Source organism: Loxodonta africana, chromosome 11 (assembly GCF_030014295.1).
Source record: "Loxodonta africana isolate mLoxAfr1 chromosome 11, mLoxAfr1.hap2, whole genome shotgun sequence".
Taxonomy (NCBI): Eukaryota; Metazoa; Chordata; class Mammalia; order Proboscidea; family Elephantidae; genus Loxodonta; species Loxodonta africana.
In genome coordinates, this window is record NC_087352.1 from 57,452,330 (window position 1) to 57,472,910 (window position 20,581).

Below are 20,581 nucleotides of genomic sequence, written 5' to 3' on the forward strand. Positions count from 1 at the left end.
GTGAAGCCGTCCGGGCCAGGGCTTTTTTTTGTTGGGAGTTTTTTGATTACCGTTTCAATCTCTTTTTTTGTTATGGGTCTATTTAGTTGTTCTACTTCTGAATGTGTTAGTTTAGGTAGGTAGTGTTTTTCCAAGAATTCATCCATTTCTTCTAGGTTTTCAAATTTGTTAGAGTACAATTTTTTGTAGTAATCTGAAATGATTCTTTTAATTTCATTTGGTTCTGTTGTGATGTGGTCCTTCTCATTTCTTATTCGGGTTATTTATTTCCTTTCCTGTATTTCTTTAGTCAGTCTAGCCAATGGTTTATCGATTTTGTTAATTTTTTTGAAGAACCAGCTTTTGGCTTTGTTAATTCTTTCAATTGTTTTTCTGTTCTCTAATTCATTTAGTTCAGCTCTAATTTTTATTATTTGTTTTCTTCTGGTGCCTGATGGGTTCTTTTGTTGCTCACTTTCTATTTGTTCAAGTTGTAGGGACAGTTCTCTGCTTTTGGCTCTTTCTTCTTTTTGTATGTGTGCATTTATTGATATAAATTGGCCTCTGAGCACTGCTTTTGCTGTGTCCCAGAGGTTTCGATAGGAAGTATTTTCATTCTCGTTGCTTTCTAAGAATTTCCTTATTCCCTCCTTGATGTCCTCTATAACCCAGTCTTTTTTCAGGAGGGTATTGTTCATTTTCCAAGTATTTGATTTCTTTTCCCTAGTTTTTCTGTTATTAATTTCTAGTTTTATTGCCTTGTGGTCTGAGAAGATGCTTTGTAATATTTCGATGTTTTGGACTCTGCAAAGGTTTGTTTTATGACCTAATATGTGGTCTATTCTAGAGAATGTTCCATGTGCACTAGAAAAAAAAGTATACTTTGCAGCAGTTGGGTGGAGAATTCTGTATAAGTCAATGAGGTCAAGTTGGTTGATTGTTGTAAGTAGGTCTTCCGTGTCTCTATTGAGCTTCTGACTGGATGTCCTGTCCTTCTCTGAAAGTGGTGTGTTGAAGTCTCCTACTATAATTGTGGAGGTGTCTATCTCACTTTTCAATTCTGTTAAAATTTGATTTATGTATCTTGCAGCCCTGTCATTGGGTGCATAAATATTTAATATGGTTATGTCTTCCTGATCAATTGTCCCTTTTATCATTATATAGTGTCCTTCTTTATCCTTTGTGGCGGATTTAAGTCTAAAGTCTATTTTGTCAGAAATTAATATTGCTACTCTTCTTTTCTGCTTATTGTTTGCTTGATATATTTTTTTCCATCCTTTGAGTTTTAGTTTGTTTGTGTCTCTAAGTCTAAGGTGTGTCTCTTGTAGGCAGCATATAGATGGATCGTGTTTCTTTATCTAGTCCGTGACTCTCTGTCTCTTTATTGGTGCATTTAGTCCATTTACATTCAGCGTAATTATACATAAATAAGTTTTTAGTGCTGTCATTTTGATGCCTTTTCATGTATGTTGTTGGCAATTTCATTTTTCCACATACTTTTTTGTGCTGAGATGTTTTTCTTAGTAAATTGTGAGATCCTCATTTTCATAGTGTTTGACTTTATGTTAGTTGAGTCGTTATGTTTTTCTTGGTTTTTGTCTTGGGTTATGGAGTTGTTATACCTTTTTGTGGTTACCTTATTATTTACCCCTATTATTCTAAGTAAAAACCTAACTTGTATCGTTTTATATCGCCTTGTATCACTCTCCATCTGGCAGTTCAGTGCCTCCTGTATTTAGTCCCTCTTTTTGATTATTGTGATCTTTTACCTATTGACTTCCATGATTCCCTGTTATGTGTATTATTATTTTTTTTTTTAATTAATCTTAATATGTTTGTTTTTGTGATTTCCCTATTTGAGTTGATATCAGGACATTCTGTTTTGTGACCTTGTATTGTGCTGGTATCTGATATTATTGGTTTTCTGACCAAACAATATCCTTTAGTAGTTCTTGTAGCTTTGGTTTGGTTTTTGCAAATTCTCTAAACTTGGGTTTATCTGTAAATATCTTAATTTCGCCTTCATATTTCAGAGAGAGTTTTGCTGGATATATGATCCTTGGCTGGCAGTTTTTCTCCTTCAGTGCTCTGTGTATGTCGTCCCATTCCCTTCTTGCCCGCATGGTTTCTGCTGAGTAGTCTGAACTTATTGATTGTCCCTTGAAGGAATCCTTTCTTTTCTCCCTGGCTGCTTTTAAAATTTTCTGTTTATCTTTGGTTTTGGCGAGTTTGATGATAATATGTCTTGGTGTTTTTCTTTTTGGATCAATCTTAAATGGGGTTCGATGAGCATCTTGGATAGATATCCTTTCGTCTTTCATGATGTCAGGGAAGTTTTCTGTCAGCAGATCTTCAACTATTTTCTCTGTGTTTTCTGTCCCCCCACTCTGTTCTGGGACTCCAATCACCCTCAAGTTATCCTTCTTGATAGAGTCCCACATGATCCTCAGGGTTTCTTCATTTTTTTTAATTCTTTCATCTGATTTTTTTTCAGCTATGTTGGTGTTGATTCCCTGGTCCTCCAGAAGTCCCAGTCTGCATTCTAATTGCTCGAGTCTGCTCCTCTGACTTCCTATTGCATTGTCTAATTCTGTAATTTTATTGTTAATCTTTTGGATTTCTACATGCTGTCTCTCTATGGATTCTTGCAACTTATTAATTTTTCCACTATGTTCTTGAATAATCTTTTTGAGTTCTTCAACAATTTTATCAGTGTCTTCCTTGGCTTTCTCTGCAGTTTGCCTTATTTCGTTTGTGATGTCTTGAAGCATTCTGTAAATTAGTTTTTTATATTCTGTATCTGATAATTCCAGGATTGTATCTTCATTTGGGAAAGATTTTGATTCTTTTGTTTGGGGGGTTGGAGAAGCTGTCATGGTCTGTTTCTTTATGTGGTTTGATATGGACTGCTGTCTCCGAGCCATCACTGGGAAACTAGTTTTTCCAGAAAATCCACTGACTGGTACGCTGGCTCCAGGCTCTGAAAACAATCGCTGCCTCCCCGTATTTGTTCATTCTCTGTCTCTAAATCTGTGTTTGTTGTTCAGGGTTTGTTGATTGTTATGTATGTGATCAATTCACTTGTTTTTCCGAGTCTTTGTTGCAAGAGGGACCCGCGGTAGCGTCCACCTAGTCTGCCATCTTGGCCCCGCCTCCTCTGTGCTTGCTATATAACACAAAGACTCAAATCACGGGATCACTCCTTGTTGATGGGGAGCCACGAGGAGAGCAGTCAGTTCTGTGATTACACTTCTAGTGAGGAGTTGAGCACTGAGAGGCCAGGCAGACATTTAAATTGCTTTTCCAGAAACACCCAGAATACTGTTTCTCTACCGTCTGCCTGCTGCAAATCTCATCACATCGCTCCCTGCCCCAGCATCGCACATGCTGCCTCTCTCTGCTTGGAACCCTCTTGTCACCTCCATGCCCTTCCTCATCCTTCCAGCCCTGCTCGAGACCACATCCCCAGGGCTCCATCCTGTCTTACCCTGTCCTAACACCACCAGCCTGTTGGTCACAGCACCAATCACGTGTTCTGTTTGTTTCGTCTCTTGCTGTGTCCACCTGTTGCTCTTGACCCCAAGCTCTAGGAGAACAAGAACATCTGTCCTGTTCAACCTCAGTTCCTAGGCCCCTACCTGGCACACGTGCACTTTCTGGCAGGATGTCTCCCTCTGCACCTTGTGCGCAAGCCCCTCCATCTTTGGATTTCATTTTCTGTTACTTGAGTTCTCTTTCTCCTAGTTGCCTGTGCTTCAAGTTTTTCCGCATTTCTCAGTCTTTTTTCCTTTTTAAATGTGCTTTAGGTGAAAGTTTACAATGCAAATTAGTTTCTCATTCAAAAATTTATGCACAAGTTGTTTTGTGACACTGGTTGCAATCCCTGCAATGTGTGAGTACTCCCCCCTTTCCACCCTGGATTCCCCCTGTCCATTTGTGCAGTTTTCCTGTCCCTTCCTGCCTTCTCAGCTTTGCTTGTGGGCAAGTATTGCCCATTTGGTCTCTTACACTTGATTGATCTAAGGAGCATGTTCCTCACAAGTGTTATTGCTATTTAATAGGCCTGTCTACTCTTTGGCTTAAGGGTGAACTTCGGGAGTGGCTTCAGTTCTGAGTTAGCAGGGTGTCTGGGGGCCATAGTCTTGAGGGTTCCTTCAGTCTCTGTCAGACCAGTAAGTCTGGTCTTTTTCATGAATTTTGAATTTTGTTCTATATTTTTCTTCCACTCTGGGACCCTCTATTGTGATCCCAGTCAGAGCGGTTGGTTGTGGTAACCGAGCACTATCTAGTTCTTTTGGGCTCAGGCTGGTGGAGGCTGTGTTTCATGTGGTCTGTTAGTCCTTTGCACTAATATTTTCCTTATGTCTTTGGTTTTATTCATTCTCCTTTCCTCCAGGTAGGATAAGACCAGTAGATGTATCTTAGATAGCCACTCCCAGGCTTTTAAGACCCCAGATACTACATCACCAAAGTAGGCTTTAGAACATTTTCTTTATGAACTATGTTATGCCAGTTGACCTAGATCCCCCCCTCCCCATTACTCAGTCTTGGAGACCTATTGCTCCCTCTCCTCAGATGCTTCTCTGTGTCTACCCTCTCTCCCACCCCACACCCTGACCAGCCTCACCCCTGGACTCCCAGGTGACTACCATAGCTTCCTAGTCCCCACCTCCACTCACAGGGACAGGCTGATCTCCTCCAGTGCTGATTGGTCTCAGTTACTTCCTAATTGCCTGCAGAAAAAGCAATCTGGTCCCCCTTCACACGCCCTGTTGTCTCTTTTCTGCTCAGCTGCCCAGGCACTGGCCCAGAGTGAGAGCAGGCGCGATGAGCTAACCAGGCAGGTCACGGTCCAGCGGAAGGAGAAGGACTTCCAGGGCATGCTGGAGTACCACAAGGAAGATGAGGCCCTTCTCATTCGGAACCTGGTGACAGGTGGGACCCACTGTTGCAGCCCAACCCCCACCCTGTCCTCCACCCTCTCTCACCCCACTCGCATTTAGGTCCCCAGCATAACCCACCCCCCATCCTTCACCTCTGACACTGCCCCACTGCCACCCCACCTCTGTCCTCCACCCCCTACCCTCCACACACAGACCCCTCCCCATCACTCCGTTCCCGCCTACCTCAGAGCCCCTACCCCAGCCTCTTTCTCACATTCATCGTCTCAAGCAGCTGCTCTTGATAAATGACCCACTGCTTTTCCAAATAAAACTCAGTCTTTTGCCATCTGGATCAACTGCAGACATCACCTCATCAGGCCTGGGCAGGGGCCAGACTGGCCTGCCTGGGTCCTCATGTGGCCCCAGGGTTACCAGGCAGCTGTGAGCACTGCTTCCCAGAACTCCCCTTCCTCAGGTTGGTGCCTGAGGACTGAAGACCCTGCAGCCCAGCCACTGTTAAGTCAGAGGGGAGCCCCTCCCCCTCAGGCTCTCTTTCTGGCTGCTCAGCAAGGGTGTGTCAGTCACGTTTGCAGGTTGCTCAGATTTGTGCCTTGGCAATTTCCATGTGTGTGGGCTGCCCTCTGGGGGTTGGCTTCAGGGAGCTGCTTTCCCACTCACCTAGTTTGCCAGTTGTACCAGCTCCCTCCCCTCTGGTCTCATGCCATCTGGCTCCAACATGCCCACCTTCCTGTTCTGCGCCCACCCTAGTCAGGCAGCCCACCGCAGAGCCAGGAAGATGAGACTAAAGGAGAGAGTCCTGGGTGAGCAAGGAAGACTCTGGCACTCGGATCCTCTGACCCTGAGCCATAGCTCCGTTCTCTGTGGTCCTTGCTCTCCCATTTGTAAAATGTCCCTGGCTACCCCTCACATGAAATACAACCAGTGTGAAAAAGCCTTGTTAAAACTGCAAAACCCTCCTCCAACGTGAGGAATTTGAAGAAGTGGTAGCTTTTGCAGGGGTGCTGGAGTTCAAATAAGAGCTAAACATTATTTTAGAGGAATTTACTTTTTAAAAAAAGTATGTCGGGGTCCCACTTTGTGGAGCACCGTGCGCCATGTGCACAGACACCCAGGAAGGAGGGAACGTGGCTTCTGCCTAGACGAATTATGCTTTGGCTGCTAGGTTTGGGTGCTTAATAGCCTACTTTTTACTAAATAATCTGCTCTTTCTATGAAGGTTAATTTCCCCTGCAATTGTCTAGTAATTACATGTATAAGCTCTGGCATCAGACTTCCTTAAACAGGATGCATTTTGCTTAAACGCTGCTAGGAATGAACCTTTAATCTGTGGTGAATGAAACATAAAGTTCACAACATCAGAGGAAAAGAGAAAATAATGAAGCTTGCTTGTCCCAGACAGGTGGCTGGCTGGTACTTTTACAGTGTCTCCTCCCCACTGTCCCTGTTTAGGGTGGTTCCAGGAAAGGTCATAGTCTGCTAACCTGCCTACACATAGCACCCAGTCATCTCCCCTCCAAAGACCCCTCCCAGAGAAGTCAAGATGTTATTGAACCCCTTTCAGGTACTCAGGTAGTTGCTGTGGAGGAAAGAGAAAAAGCAAATCCAAGGTCCCTGCCCTGCAAGAGGCTAGCATTTAGCTGGGAAAAGGGGACTCAAGTCACAGTAGAACATTCCAAAGCAGGACAAGTTGTTTGCAATCTGCACATGGGTCAGGCTGGAAGCAAGGTTGGAAGTCTGGTCCTTAAAATGCATTTTGCTGGGCAAATAGTATTGACATTCTAATTAGAGCCAAGGGCTAATCCACAGCCCTGTACTGAGCCTATAAAATGCCCAAATGTTAACCCTGTACCTGTATTCTGACCTGTAACAAGCATTAACTGGAATGATGGATTTAAGGGGACAAAGCAACCCAAGTACCAACTGGAGGTGCTGGCAGCACATTCCCAGCCCCCACCCGGGCAGCCCTGGCAGAAGATTTGAGGATGTGCCTTGTCCCCTTCCACTGGCCCGCCTGCAGGTGGAAGGAAGGTGGCTTCCCCTCATTGCCATTCCCAGCCTTGGAGGTGGCACTTGAGGCCTGGTCTAGGAGTGGGAAGAGATGACAGTACAAAACTGGACAGCAGTGAGATTGCCTGGGGCCCATGCCCAGGCTGTTCCATTCCTCTGCTCCCTTCTCAACATTTCCTCTCCCCTTTGCTCCTGGCCTCTCATCCTCCTCCTTTGGGCTCCAACCACCACCATCGCTCTTGTTGGTTGCCTCACCTACTAACTCTGGAATGGAAAGTTGTCTAATAACTTCTCCCTAGTCCTCAGGGGCTTCCATAGGAAAGGGTCACAGGGCTAAGTATGAGACTGCAATTGATGGGGAGAGTCACAGCCTCTTGCAGTCACACCAGAACAAACCTTGCTGGGGCCGAGGTGGAGATGCAGAAGAGACCAGTTGGGGGAAGTAGGAGGTGGGGTAGACGTCATCCCTAAGTATACTCAAGTTAGCACTGGCCACAGAGAGATCAGTAAGAGAATGCCAGGTGGTAGCACTGGGGAGTGGAAGGCATGACTGTGGCCACTGTGTGGCTGTGAGGGTATCTGAGAACAAATGCTGCCAGGTAAAGTCCCCGAACTGATTTCCAAATGGGCCAGAGGTTGCTCCAGCCTTCCCAACCCTCTGGGACTCGCTCTGTCTTTGTAAGCATATGCCAAATTCTCCTGGGACCTGCCCTTGCGTTCCTGCTGCTGAAAAACCCATTGTGCCGATGATGGGACACAGATATATGGAGGAATCAGGAGTTTTCATCCCAGTGAGGGAGCCAGACTTGTCTGCAGCCTGCCTCTGGCCCAGGCCCCTTCTTGGCTGTGAACCACCGCGTCTGTGTATAAACTCAGGCCAGGAGCTACTTGTGGGCTCTTTTCCTCCATCTTGTAAGGATGAGGCATTAAGAGCTCATCTTAATGTTATAATCTGAACAATTGGGGACTTTTTTTTTTAATAGGAAAAAATTAATATATTTAACTACAACTTTCATATGATAAAGGAAACCATAATAATGTTCAACAGACTGAGAGTGAATATTAATAATGTATATAACATATAAAGATAGTGTCCTGAATACATTAAAAAAAAAAAAACTACAAATAAAAATACAGTCTATTGGAGAAATGGGCAAAATATTTTAAACAGGCAATTCACAGAAGAAATCTGATCAATGAACATATTAGCTCAATTTCACCTTTTGATTATCACACTTATACGTTAAACTAATATTCAGTGTTGGTAAGGCTGGGAGAAATGGAGGCTTCTCATCAACTTCTGGTGGGAATGTACATTGGTTCAGCTATCTTAAAGAGTATTATGACAATGTACACAGTAAATTTAAAAATACATAAATCTAGGCTCCAGAAATTCTAGCTCTAGACAGTCTTTAGGAACATGCTTTTATTTGTCTAATTTTTTAACAATACTTTCTGCACCTACTAGTCATCAGGGTCGGAAGGAGTTTGTGTCCCCCAAGGCATCTACGCCCCACTCCTCTTGCTCCCCACCAGCCCCCCAGCCTATTCTAAGAAGTGCTATAGGAAAATATTGGAAGTATTTATATTTCTGACCAGAATTCTTAGAGCTCCGAGTGTCCCCTGTAAACCTAACTCCTCCTCCTTGGTGTTGTCGCTGCTGGCAGACCTGAAGCCCCAGATGCTGTCAGGCACAGTGCCCTGTCTTCCTGCCTACATCCTCTACATGTGCATCCGGCACGCAGACTACGTCAATGATGACCTCAAGGTAAACTCCTTGCTGACCGCCACTATCAACGGCATTAAGAAAGTCCTAAAGGTGAGTGTCTCTGCAGAAGGGAGTAGTGTGTGGTGGACCGAGGGAAGCCAGCACCTTCCCATTGGCTTTCTGTGTCTGGGTTTGCAGTAGTAAGTTCTCCAAAGGCAAATGTTTCGGACACAAAAGCACTCACCCAGGTCACTGGGATGCCCAAGGCAGTCCCCCAGAGAAAGACGGTCAGGCTCAGAAATGGTAGGAAGCCCAGAAATCCAGTCTAGGCCTCCAGCTAAGTCTCCAGTAAGCCCGTGGTACTCACAGGGGCCTTGAAGAGGGAGGGAATGCAGGACAGGCAGGAGTCCAGTCTGGCTTGGTCCTGTCCCGGTGTGCTCAAGGGCACAGATGCTGAACAGAAGCCAGGCCAAGTACCCTGACCTGCCACTGATAAAGATGATAGGGAGACATCTTGCCTCAGCCAAGGGTGGGGGACCTGCACTGGAGTGAAGATCATGGGCAGAGCCTGCACCCAGGCCCTCTCCAGACATTTCCAAGGGGCCGACACCTGGCCAGAGCACTGGCACAGGGACAGGTGCTGACAATCATCAAGTTCCAAGGTGGGGCAGCCACACCAAAACAGAGCTGCTTGTGGAGTTGAGCCAGAACAGGCATGCCACTTAAAGGCACAAGGCTCTTCGTGAATGTAGTGGCAGCTGGGCCACTCCAACAACAAGCTAACCTGCAGGGAGCTGAAGCCTAGCCACATAGGGGCAAGGGCCAGCAGTGGGAGATGAGATTTTTAGGGAGACTAATCATCAGTGAGAGAGATTTATGCCTCCTAACAGACTCAAGCTGCAGGTGTTATTGCTCTTAGAGCTGTTCTTCTCACATACACTGCCATTTCCAGGGTGCAAAGCATCCTCAGACCAATTCTGAGGTCCTCTGAGTCACTGTGCCCTGCCCCCACTTTCTCCTTCTAAGAGAACGCCAGAGCCAGCCTTTAACCTCTAGCTTCTTGCCAATTTTATATCAACTCTATTGACAGCTGTGAACATACATTATCCACGTGCTAAACAAAACCAATTGCCATCAAGTCAAATCCAACTCATGGCAACTCCATGTGTGTCAGAGTAGAACTGTGCTCTGTAGGGTTCTCAATGGCTGTGGCCTTTCTTTCGAGATGCCCCTGGGTGGACCTGAACCTGCAACCTTTTGGTTAGCAGCCTAGTGCGTTAACCATTTGCACCACCCAGAGACTCCGTCTACATACTGATGACTCTCAAATTTGTGGCTACAACCTTGACCTCTTTTATAAATTCCAGCCACCTTCTTCACATTTCTACCTAAAGATCTAACAGACAACTCAAACTCAGCATGTCTAAAACTCTTTTTCTTCCCTCACCCCTAACATCTCCCACTCTTTACCATCTAATCTGATAGCACACCACTCTTCTCCCAGTCGTTCAGTCCAAAACCTTAGGAATTATCCTTTATTACTTTTTCCCTCACCTCGATATCTAGTCCATTAGCAAAACTTGTGATTTTAAGTCCAAAATATATCTCAAATCATACTTTTTCTCACTATCACCACTGCTTCCATCCCAGTGCAAGTCCCCATTATTCTCTCTTGCAGCATCCTCTTATTGTCCTTGTCCTCTGCCCAGCAGAGTGGTCTTTGAATGCCTAAATGAGGTCACACAATTCCCCTATTTAGAAACTCAACACAATCCCTATCAAAATCCCAACTGGCTTTTTTGCAGAAATTGATAAGCTGATTCTAAAATTCATATGGAAATTCTAGAGATCTAAATTACCCAAAACAGTCTTGAAAAAGAGCAAAGTTGGAGGGCTCACACTTCTCAATTTCAGAACTTAACTGTAAAGCTACAGTAATCAAGACAGTGTGGTATTGCCATAAGGATAGACATATAGATCAATGGAATAGAGTTGAGAATTCAGAAATAAACCCTTACATCTATGGTCAGTTGATTTTTGACAAGGGTGCCAGGACCGTTCAACGGGGAAAGAATAGTCTGTTCAACAAATGGTACCAGGACAACTAGATATCCACATGCAAAAAAGTGAAATTAGATCCCTATCTCACGCCATATACAAAAATTAACTCAAGATGGATGAAAGACCCAAATGTAAGAGCTAAAGCTATAAAACTCTTAGAAGAAAACACAGGAGTAAATCTTTGCGAACTTGGATTACCCAGTGCCGTCGAGTCGATTCCGACTCATAGCGACCCTATAGGACAGAGTAGAACTGCCCCATAGAGTTCCCAAGGAGCGCCTGGCGGATTTGAACTGCCGACCCTTTGGCTAGCAGATGTAGCACTTAACCACTACACCACCAGGGTTTCCAAACTTGGATTAGACAGTAGTTTCTTAGATATGACATCAAAAGTGCAAGCACCCAAGGAAAAAAGTAGATAAATTAGACTTCCTCAAAATTAAAAACTTTTGTGCTTCGAAAGACACCAAGGAAGTGAAAAGGCAACCCACAGAATGGAAGACAATATTTGCAAGTCATATGTCTGATAAGGAACTTATATACAGAATATATAAAGAGTACTTGTAACTCAACAATAAAAAGACAAATAGCCCAATTTAAAAATGAGCAAAGGACCTGAATAGACATTTTTCCAGAGAAGATATACAAATGACCAATAAGCTCATGAAAAGATGCTCAACATTATTAACCATTAAAACCCAGTGCCATTGAGTCGATTCCGACTCATAGTGCAAATCAAAACCACAATGCGATACTATTTCACATACACTGGCACGGCTATAATAATTTAAAAAGTAGTAATAACAAGCATTGGCAAGCATCTGGAGAAAATGGAACTCTCATACATTGCAGATGGGAATATAAAATGTTGCAGCCACACCAGAAAACAATTTGGCAGTTTCTCAAAAAGTTAAACACAGTAACCATATGACAAAGTGTCATGGATTGAATTGTGCCCCCCAAAAATACCTGCCAACTTGGCTAGGTCATGATTCCCAGTACTGTATGATTGTCTACCATTTTGTCATCTGATGTGATTTCCCTATGTGTTGTAAATCCTATCACTATGACGTTAATGAGATGGATTAGTGGCAATTATATTGATGAGATCTACAAGATTAGATAGTGTCTTCAGCCAGTCTCTTTTGAGATGTAAAAGCAAGAAGCGAGCAGAGAGACAGGGGAACTTCATACCACCGAGAAAACAGCAACAGGAGCAGAGCATGTCCTTTGGACCTGAGGTTCCAGCATGGAGAGGCTTCTAGACCAAGGGAAGATTGAGGACAAGGACCTTCATCCAGAGCCAACAGAGAGGGAAAGCTTTCTCTTGGAGCTGGCACTCTGAATTTGGACTTCCAGCCTACTAGAGTGAGAGAGAATAAATTTATTAAAGTCATCCACGTATGGCATTTCTGTTAGCAGCGCTAGATAACTAAGACACTCAGCAATTCCACTCCTAGCCATATGTACAATATGTACGAGACACAAAAACATATGTTCACACAGAAATGTGTACACAAATGCTCATTGCAGCATTATTCACTAACAGCCCCAAAATGGAAACAACCCAAGTATCTTGTCAACTGATGAATGGATAAACAAAATGGAAACAACCCAAGTATCTGTCAACTGATGAATGGATAAACAAAATGTGGTCTGTCCACATACGGGGTGTTATTCAGCCATAAAAAGGAATGAAGAATTGATACATGCTGCAACACAGATGAAGCTTGAAAACATTATGCTAAGTAAAAGAAGACAAATGCAGAAAGTCACATATTGTATGATTCCAATTTATATGAAAAGGGCAAATCCATAGAAATGGAAGGTAGACTAGTGATTGCCAGGAAAGGTGGATGGGGAGTGACTGATAATGTACACAGGTTTTCTTTTTGGGCTATAAAAATGTTGTGGAATTAGATAGTAGTGATGATGGTTGTACAACTTTGTGAATGTACTTAAAGCCACTGAATTGTATACCTTTTAAAATTCCACTTTAGATGAAGGTTTACAGAACTAGTTTCTCATTAAACAGTTCACATAATTGTTTTATAACATAGGTTAACAGCCCCACAACATGTCAACACCCTCCTTTCTTGACCTGGGGTTCCCTTTCTTGTCCCCTCCTGTCTTCTAGTCCTTGCCCCTGGGCTGGTATGTCCATTTAGTCTCATTTTGTTTTATGGGCCTGTCTAATCTTTGGCTGAAGGGTGAACCTTAGGAGTGACTTCATTATTGAGCTAAAAGGGTGTCCAGGGCCATACTGTTGGGTTTCTCCAGTCTCAGGCCAGTAAGTCTGGTCTTTTTTGTGTGAGTTAGAATTTTGTTCTACATTTTTCTCCAGCTCTATTTGGGACTCTCTGTTGTGATCCCTGTCAGAGAGGTCAGTGCTGGTAGCCAGTCACCATCTAGTTTTACTGGACTCAGTCTGGTGGAGGCTGTAGTAGTTGTGGTCCATTAGTCCTTGGGACTAATCTTTCCTATGTATCTTTAGTTTTCCTTGCTCCCAATGGGATGAGACCAGTGGAGTGAATTGTATACTTTCAAAGACTCTGTTTTACAGTATATAAATTATATCTCAATTTCAAAACAAAACAACCTACAGTGGTTTCACGTTGCAATTTACAGTAAACTTCAAATTCCTTTCCAGGACTCGCAGGGTGCTACACTATCTGGCCCTGTCAGCACACTGCCTCTCTCCCCCGGTTCACCATGCTTCAGTACACTGGCTTTCTTCCACCCCCTACAATGTGCTAAGCTTGCTGTTCTCTCTCCCTGGATTGCCTGTTCTTTCCCCTACCAGATGGCTACATGACTGTCACCTTGTCACCATCTAGGGCTGACCTCAAATGTCACTTCCTTAGGAACATTACCACCTAGGTAAATTAGCATGCCCCACCCCTACTTGTCACTCTCTATTCCACTTCCTTGTTTTATTTTCATGGTAGCTCATATGGCTCCCTAAAATATAAATAAAGATCTAATGCTTACCTGACAGGATATAAGCTCCATGAGGTCATTGGTTTTAGTACATAAACATGTCATAGCTCTTTGGGTTGTTTTGCACCCTTTTCCATTTAGTTTGTAGAAATTTTGCAGAAAGTTGAAGCCGTTAGGGCATTTGACCTGTAGATAAATGGGATATCCAAGTATTTCACTGGTACACTCCCTAACATCCCTGGTATTGGATAACTTAACTGATGGTTGAGAAAAGCCAGAACCAGTTAGCCCAGGTGGCTAGACAAAAGCCCAAGGCTGCTGGTGTAGAGTCTGGACTGTGTCACTCATCTTTGTGTTCTTAAGCTGTCAAAGGGAGCTGGTCCTTTGTATGTGTGCATGTGTGTACCACTGATCAGGGCCACCTGTGTACCATCTCCAGTAGTGGAGGAACAGTTATTGACCTCTTGGCAATGGGCCTCACTCTGTGCCTGGCGAGTGCCCTGTCTATTATCAGGTCTGAGTAGAGCATGCTGGGTAAGAAAATAAGCAGAGGAAGAGAGGTACCAAGTTAGCATTTAGCCAGATGGGAACCATTTACTCATAGCTGGGGATTTCTTTTTATCTTTGCAGAAGCACAATGATGACTTTGAGATGACATCGTTCTGGTTATCCAATACCTGCCGCCTCCTTCATTGTTTGAAGCAGTACAGTGGGGATGAGGTGAGTGGTAAAGTTTTACTCTGGTTTCTCGGGTTAGGATCCCAATTTGTCCCAGACATTGCCTACTCCCAGGTTGCCATGGGTCTCCTCAAGTCTCCTTTTTCCCCATCCTTTATCTCCTCTCACTGTCCACCCAAGGTCAAGACATAGTGTTAACTAAGATAGTGCAACAACTTTAGGGTTTATCTTTACTCCATCTTTTGTGCCAGAACACGCTTTTGACGGACTTGTCTCCTGAGATAGTAAAAGGATGAGCCATACCAATCAGTCTTACATCTCTGGAATGTGACTGCCTATCTCTCCTTAGAAACAGAACTTCGCTTGATCTCCTGCTTTTATTGTATATCTTATGAAAGGGGTGGGTTGGATGTTAAAGAAATCGTTTCTACTGTGTTATTGGAAGAAATGGCCTTCATTTCAAACCAGATGCCCTCTCTTACGTTATCCTAATAGTATACAGACTTTACTTAAGCATAGGACTACGCTTAATGTTATTGCATTGAGATTCATCACTTTACCCAATGTTGTATATGTTCTAAATGGAACGTTATAAGGCTAGGGCAGGGCCAAGAACTCCATTACATCCCAAAAAACCAAGCCAAACCCATTGCCATCAAGTCGATTCTAATTCACAGCTACTCAGTAGGGCAGAGTAGAGCTGCCCCATAGGGTTTCCAAGGCTATAAATCTGTACTGAAGCAGACTGCCACATCTTTCTCCTGCAGAGCTACTGGTGGGTTCAAACTGCTCACCTTTCGGTTAGCATCTGAGCACTGTGCCACCAGGGCTTTTGTCCATGACAGTAGGCTGCTGTTTTATGTGCTAAAATTCTCAGAGACAAGATTTGAACCACAGTATAACCAGATCTGTGTAGTCTAATTAGTAAGGGAGAAGCCACGTGTATATTTTAGAGGTCATAGTTACCCCTCTTCTTCTGCTTTTGTTTCTATTAAGAATTGCTTTCTAACTTGGCATGGAATGAGAGGCTTTGCTGGGGATGGTCATCCTTTTGAAAACGCTGGTCTTTTTGGCTGCTGTTGGTTTCCCTTGGCCTGAATATAGAGGAACATTGGCCACATGTGTCTTTTTGATATTAGCAATCCTTTCAACTTACATCTTATTTCATCTTGTTAATACAGAAAGCTAAGGGGACACAGTGCTGTGGCTGCAGAATCATTTCAGTGCATCTGTTAATTCTGATACCCACTTTATCCAGTGATAGAATCCATATGAAACTTTTCATTATAAAGACTTATAATCTGACCCAGGGCCATACTTCTTTAGGGGCTGTATATAATCTAACATTTTAGGGTAACCTGGTATTTTGGGTAGAGCACTGGACAAAGAATCAGAAAGCCTGGATCCCTCTTTTCCTGGACTTACTGCTAATCTGAGTTTTGCTACCTTAGAAAAATGACTTCATCTCAGGGTTTTGGGTTTTTCTTTTGTTTGTTTTTTGCTGTTCAGGGTTTTTGATATATATGTATATAAAAGAACCTGTTACTGTCAAGTTGATTCCAACTCATAGTGACCCTATAGGACAGAGTAGGACTGCCCCGTACTGTTTCTAAACACCAGCTGGTGGATTTGAGCTCCCAACCTTTTGGTTAGCTGCCAAACTTTTAACCGCTGCACCACCAGGGCTCCATAGAAACCCTGGTGACATAGTGATTAAGTGCTACGGCTGCTAACCAAAGGGTCAGCAGTTCAAATCTGCCAGGCGCTCCTTGGAAACTCTATGGGCAGTTCTACCCTGTCCTATAGGGTCGCTATAAGTCAGAATCAACTTGACAGCACTGGGTTTGGTTTGATTTTGGTTTATACTTACATATATATATATAGGCATATATGTATATGCATATGTATACATTTCTTTTTTTACCTCAGAGGTTTGTACTAAATGATTTCAGCCTTTCTAATTATGCAGCTCTGATTTCTCTATCATGTTGGGTTTTCATACTGCCTTCCAAGTTCAAGGGCCATCACTGAGGCCTCACAGAAGTGAGAGGGTTTTATAAAATGTTCTTATAAATGGACTTGGATAGAGTCCCAGGAATAAGGAGATTGCTAGGGTGACCTGAGCCGCGGGAGCCCTGCTGAGCCCAGTGACAACAGAATCTCTACTGTAACACATGCCCCTCCCTCTGCAGGGCTTCATGACGCAGAACACCGCAAAGCAGAATGAGCACTGTCTTAAGAACTTTGACCTCACTGAATACCGTCAGGTGCTGAGTGACCTTTCCATTCAGATCTACCAGCAGCTCATTAAAATCGCTGCGGGCGTGTTGCAGCCTATGATAGGTAAGCTGACAACAGATCACTGTCACTCATCCTGGGGTCTGGAATGAGGTCTAGGGAAGCTGTGGTAAGCACTGCGTACCCTTGTTATTGTTAGGTGCCATTGAGTAAATTTCAATTCATAGAGACCCCAGTGGCAGAGTAGAACTGCCCCATAGGGTGTTCTAGGCTGTAATCTTCATGGGGGCAGAGCAGAGTATCACCAGACCTTTCTCCTGTGGAGCCCTTGGGTGCGTTTGAACCACCAGCCTTTCAGTTAGCAGGCAAGTGCTTACCCGTTGCACCACCGGGGCTTCTTTGCCTGTCCTTAAGGAACTGGCTATATTAGGAATGGCCTCCAGACAACCCTGTGAGGACCTTCCCAAATAAAGGCAATGAATAGGCATGTGCTGTGCACTCAAGAAGAGCTAGGAAATTTTCAACACCATTCCACAAAAATACATGATGCTTGAGTAGTGAAAGTCTAGAAAATTTAGTATATCATGTACTATATTGTGTTATTTTTTTCCAGAGCGAATGAATTTTTAGATGGTAATAAATATAAATTTAAAGGGTATAAATGTATAGACAGTGAAAAAATATAATTCTGTTACCCATTATATACTTTTATTCATAAAAAAAAGCATTAAGTATGTTTATGAGAAAGAACACAGAGAATTAAGTACTCATTCAATGAATACCCATTGGACACTCACTTTGTACAAAGCGTAGTGTTTGTGCACTTAACATGAAATTGGAAACTGAAAATTAAGAGCACTTATGTTTTAAGATAATAGAAAAATTAAAAATTAGCTATGGCATGTGTGTGCTTCACTCACTGAGCTCTGTGAAGACCAGGGAGGGAACTGTCCCCTGGAACCCATGTGCGATTCTTTCCCCAGATTCTTAGAACACAAACAGGTTATGGATGCATTCCAAGGAGGACAGAGTCCTTCAGGCCAATCCAAAAATATGTCCTTGGGATAAGGTTCATTCCATATCTTTCTTCCTATCTGGGAATCTTCTTATTGGGTGGTAATTTATTCTCACCAGAGACAGAAAAAACTGGCATATCAAGCTGGAGATACTTCATGACTCAGGATAATGTAATGGTTTAATAGCTCCACTTCTGGAGTTAGACAGACCTGGGTTCAAATCCCACTTCTTAAGAGCTTGGCCTGGGGCAAGTAATTTAACCTCTTTATTCCTCAATTTTCTCATGTGTAAAAAGGGTAGAATCAATAGTACCTCTGTAGGGTTGCTGGGAGATTAAAAGAGCTACTGAACATAAAGCAACTGGTGCACAGTTAAGTGCTACTCAGCAAGAGTATTTACGTAATCACTGGCTGGGCTGGGACTACACCCAGGTCTCTCAATTCTCAAACTTTGGGCTCTCAGCACAGAAGGCAGTACAGAATTGAGCTGGTACATGCCCTTTATCTTTGTCCCATCATCAGTAAATTTAACTGAAAATTTGATCCCACAGCTAGTTTATTTCATATAGACAGCAACAGATTAGAAATTCTATGCCAAATGTTGTAAGCTTTGAGCATCTCAACATTGTACACCACTGGATGGTACCATTGCTAAGGCCCTGAGTACTGTATGATCTGAGCAGTCCAAAAACAGATCTTGTTTTGGGGGGAACGTGCAATCTTTTCTAATCATGCTTTTCTTTCAGTTTCTGCCATGTTGGAAAATGAGAGCATTCAGGGCCTATCTGGTGTGAAGCCAACAGGCTACCGGAAGCGCTCCTCCAGCATGGCGGATGGGGACAACTCATACTGCCTGGAAGCCATCATTCGTCAGATGAATTCCTTTCACACAGTCATGTGTGACCAGGGCCTGGACCCTGAGATCATCCAGCAGGTGTTCAAACAGCTCTTCTACATGATCAATGCTGTGACGCTCAACAACCTGCTCCTGCGGAAGGACGTCTGCTCTTGGAGCACAGGCATGCAGCTCAGGTAGGAGCGAAGGCCACACTCCAGCAGCATGAATGGAGCCACCACTCACATGAGATACAACCAGACCACAGAACCTTCATCTCTTAGACTGCAATCCAAATCAACTCGATAGCCCTCATCACAGTCAGGATGAGACTCGGGCCCCTCACCTTTCCATAAAATGTGTTTGGGATGGGGCTTGGTAAACAATTAGTTCAAACTTAGAGAAGTTCCCACACTCTGATTGAAAGATGGGAAATGCAGTGTAGATAGGTCAAAAAAAAAAAAAAAAAAATCAAGGAGTTGAGAGGCACGATGGCTCACATTGAAATACAAATGTGTTTCTGGATGTTAAATATAAATTGTTTTAATTCAGTATATTTAATGCCTCCCCCCTCCCCCCATTAATTTGAACAAACATTTCAGGTATTTTATCTTTGCTTGCTCTAAGCACCCATTCATTCATTCATTCTTCGTTCAACAGTTAACTGAGTACCAGGCACTTGCCAAGCTTTTACCCAAATGATGTAGTTAAGGTGGGGAGAACAATAACACTAGTTACAACTAGGCTGCAAAGTAAATCCAACAGGTGTCCTTATCCTACTGAATCTGGCTTAACACAGCTCACTTTTTACCTATGTTTTAGGTACAATATAAGTCAACTAGAGGAATGGCTCCGGGGAAGAAACCTTCACCAGAGTGGAGCCGTTCAGACGATGGAGCCTCTGATCCAAGCAGCCCAGCTCCTGCAATTAAAGAAGAAAACCCCAGAGGATGCTGAGGCCATCTGCTCGCTGTGCACCTCGCTCAGCACCCAGCAGGTGCGGTCATTCAGTACCTCTACCAGCCAGGGGACTCAAAGCAAGCTTCCATTTGGTACCCAGCTTCCATTTCACATCTGTTCTTGCCAATGGTTTTTACAACATCCCCTTCCAGCCTTTAAATACCCCTAATGATGCAATTCTAAAGTTTCAGCTGATGGGATGTTCCTAAATGAATCAAAGACCTCTTGTGAAACAAGATGCCACAGTTACAGTTTTCCAGTAACTCTCTGAACCTTCCTGGTCACTTAGAATGATAAGGTAGTAAACCCACAAAACACCAAGCTTAGGTAAAACTTTTTTTAAACACTTAAAATGAACTCTGGAATGTTCTTCACTTAGAAATTTAAGTCTTTTTCAGAAATTGGCAGCATCAGGCATTTGGCATTAAAAAAAATTGCTTTCTTTACCACTGTAATGTCATTATGGTCATATATTCAGCTGACATTGTTTCAAAGAAAGTCACTAAGAGCCTTTGTTGTTGTTGTTAACTGCCAACAAGTTGGTTCTGACTCATAGCGACCCTACGGATAACACAATGAAACACTGCCTGTTCCTACAACCATTGGTTGCTGTGTTTCTTCCCATTGTTGTAGCATTGTGTCAGTCCATCTCATTGAGAATCCTCCTCTTTTTCACTGACTCTCAGCTTTATCAAGCATGATGTCCTCCAGAGACTGGTCCCTGTTGATAACACGTCCAAAGTACGTGAGAAATAGTCTCACCATCTTCATGTCTGAGGAGCATTCTGGCTGTACTTCTTCCAAGACACATTTGTTCTTTTGGCAGTCAGTGGTATATTCAATATTCTTCGCCAGCACCGTAACTGAAAGGCATCAATTCTTTTTCAGTCTTCTTTATTCATGGTCCAGTTTTTGAACCTAGAGGAATTTAAATATTCCTTTCCTTTCCCCCAAAAAAGCTCTAATATGACCTGGCTGCAGAGATATTCCTAGTCCATAAAAAGATAAGTCCCCCCTTCCACACACAGGGAGACCTGACCCTCCATCATGAATGTGCCCATTTGGACATGGGCCACGGAGACCAGCACAAGGAAGTCAGGCTTTCCAAATTAAATGATGCACCTTCTTCTGGTCCAGCACCTAAAGAAAAACAAAATCCAAACTCAGAAAAACAAAACAAATACATCTTAATATAGCAAAGTAGCCATACCCTTACGTATCTCCTCCACTAACTAAAATACGAAATACTAAACTT

At 43.3% G+C, this 20,581-nt stretch overlaps 1 protein-coding gene and 1 long non-coding RNA gene across 5 annotated transcripts in view; one reads left to right on the plus strand and one right to left on the minus strand.

Annotated features, from left to right (window-relative positions):
- Window positions 1-20,581, plus strand: part of MYO5B (myosin VB) — a 398,883-nt gene that overhangs the window by 366,131 nt on the left and 12,171 nt on the right. Inside the window, exons 33-38 of the mRNA XM_010586735.3 lie at window positions 4,771-4,914; window positions 8,558-8,709; window positions 14,230-14,319; window positions 16,470-16,620; window positions 18,278-18,563; window positions 19,189-19,363. Of these exons, the coding sequence (XP_010585037.2) occupies window positions 4,771-4,914; window positions 8,558-8,709; window positions 14,230-14,319; window positions 16,470-16,620; window positions 18,278-18,563; window positions 19,189-19,363 (998 nt within the window). The remainder of the gene's footprint in view (window positions 1-4,770; window positions 4,915-8,557; window positions 8,710-14,229; window positions 14,320-16,469; window positions 16,621-18,277; window positions 18,564-19,188; window positions 19,364-20,581) is intronic.
- Window positions 19,354-20,581, minus strand: part of LOC104845535 (uncharacterized) — a 45,946-nt gene continuing 44,718 nt past the window's right edge. For all 4 annotated transcript variants that reach the window (XR_010323451.1, XR_002784798.2, XR_010323452.1 and 1 more), the window contains one exon: window positions 19,354-20,466. This is a non-coding gene — a long non-coding RNA (uncharacterized LOC104845535). The remainder of the gene's footprint in view (window positions 20,467-20,581) is intronic.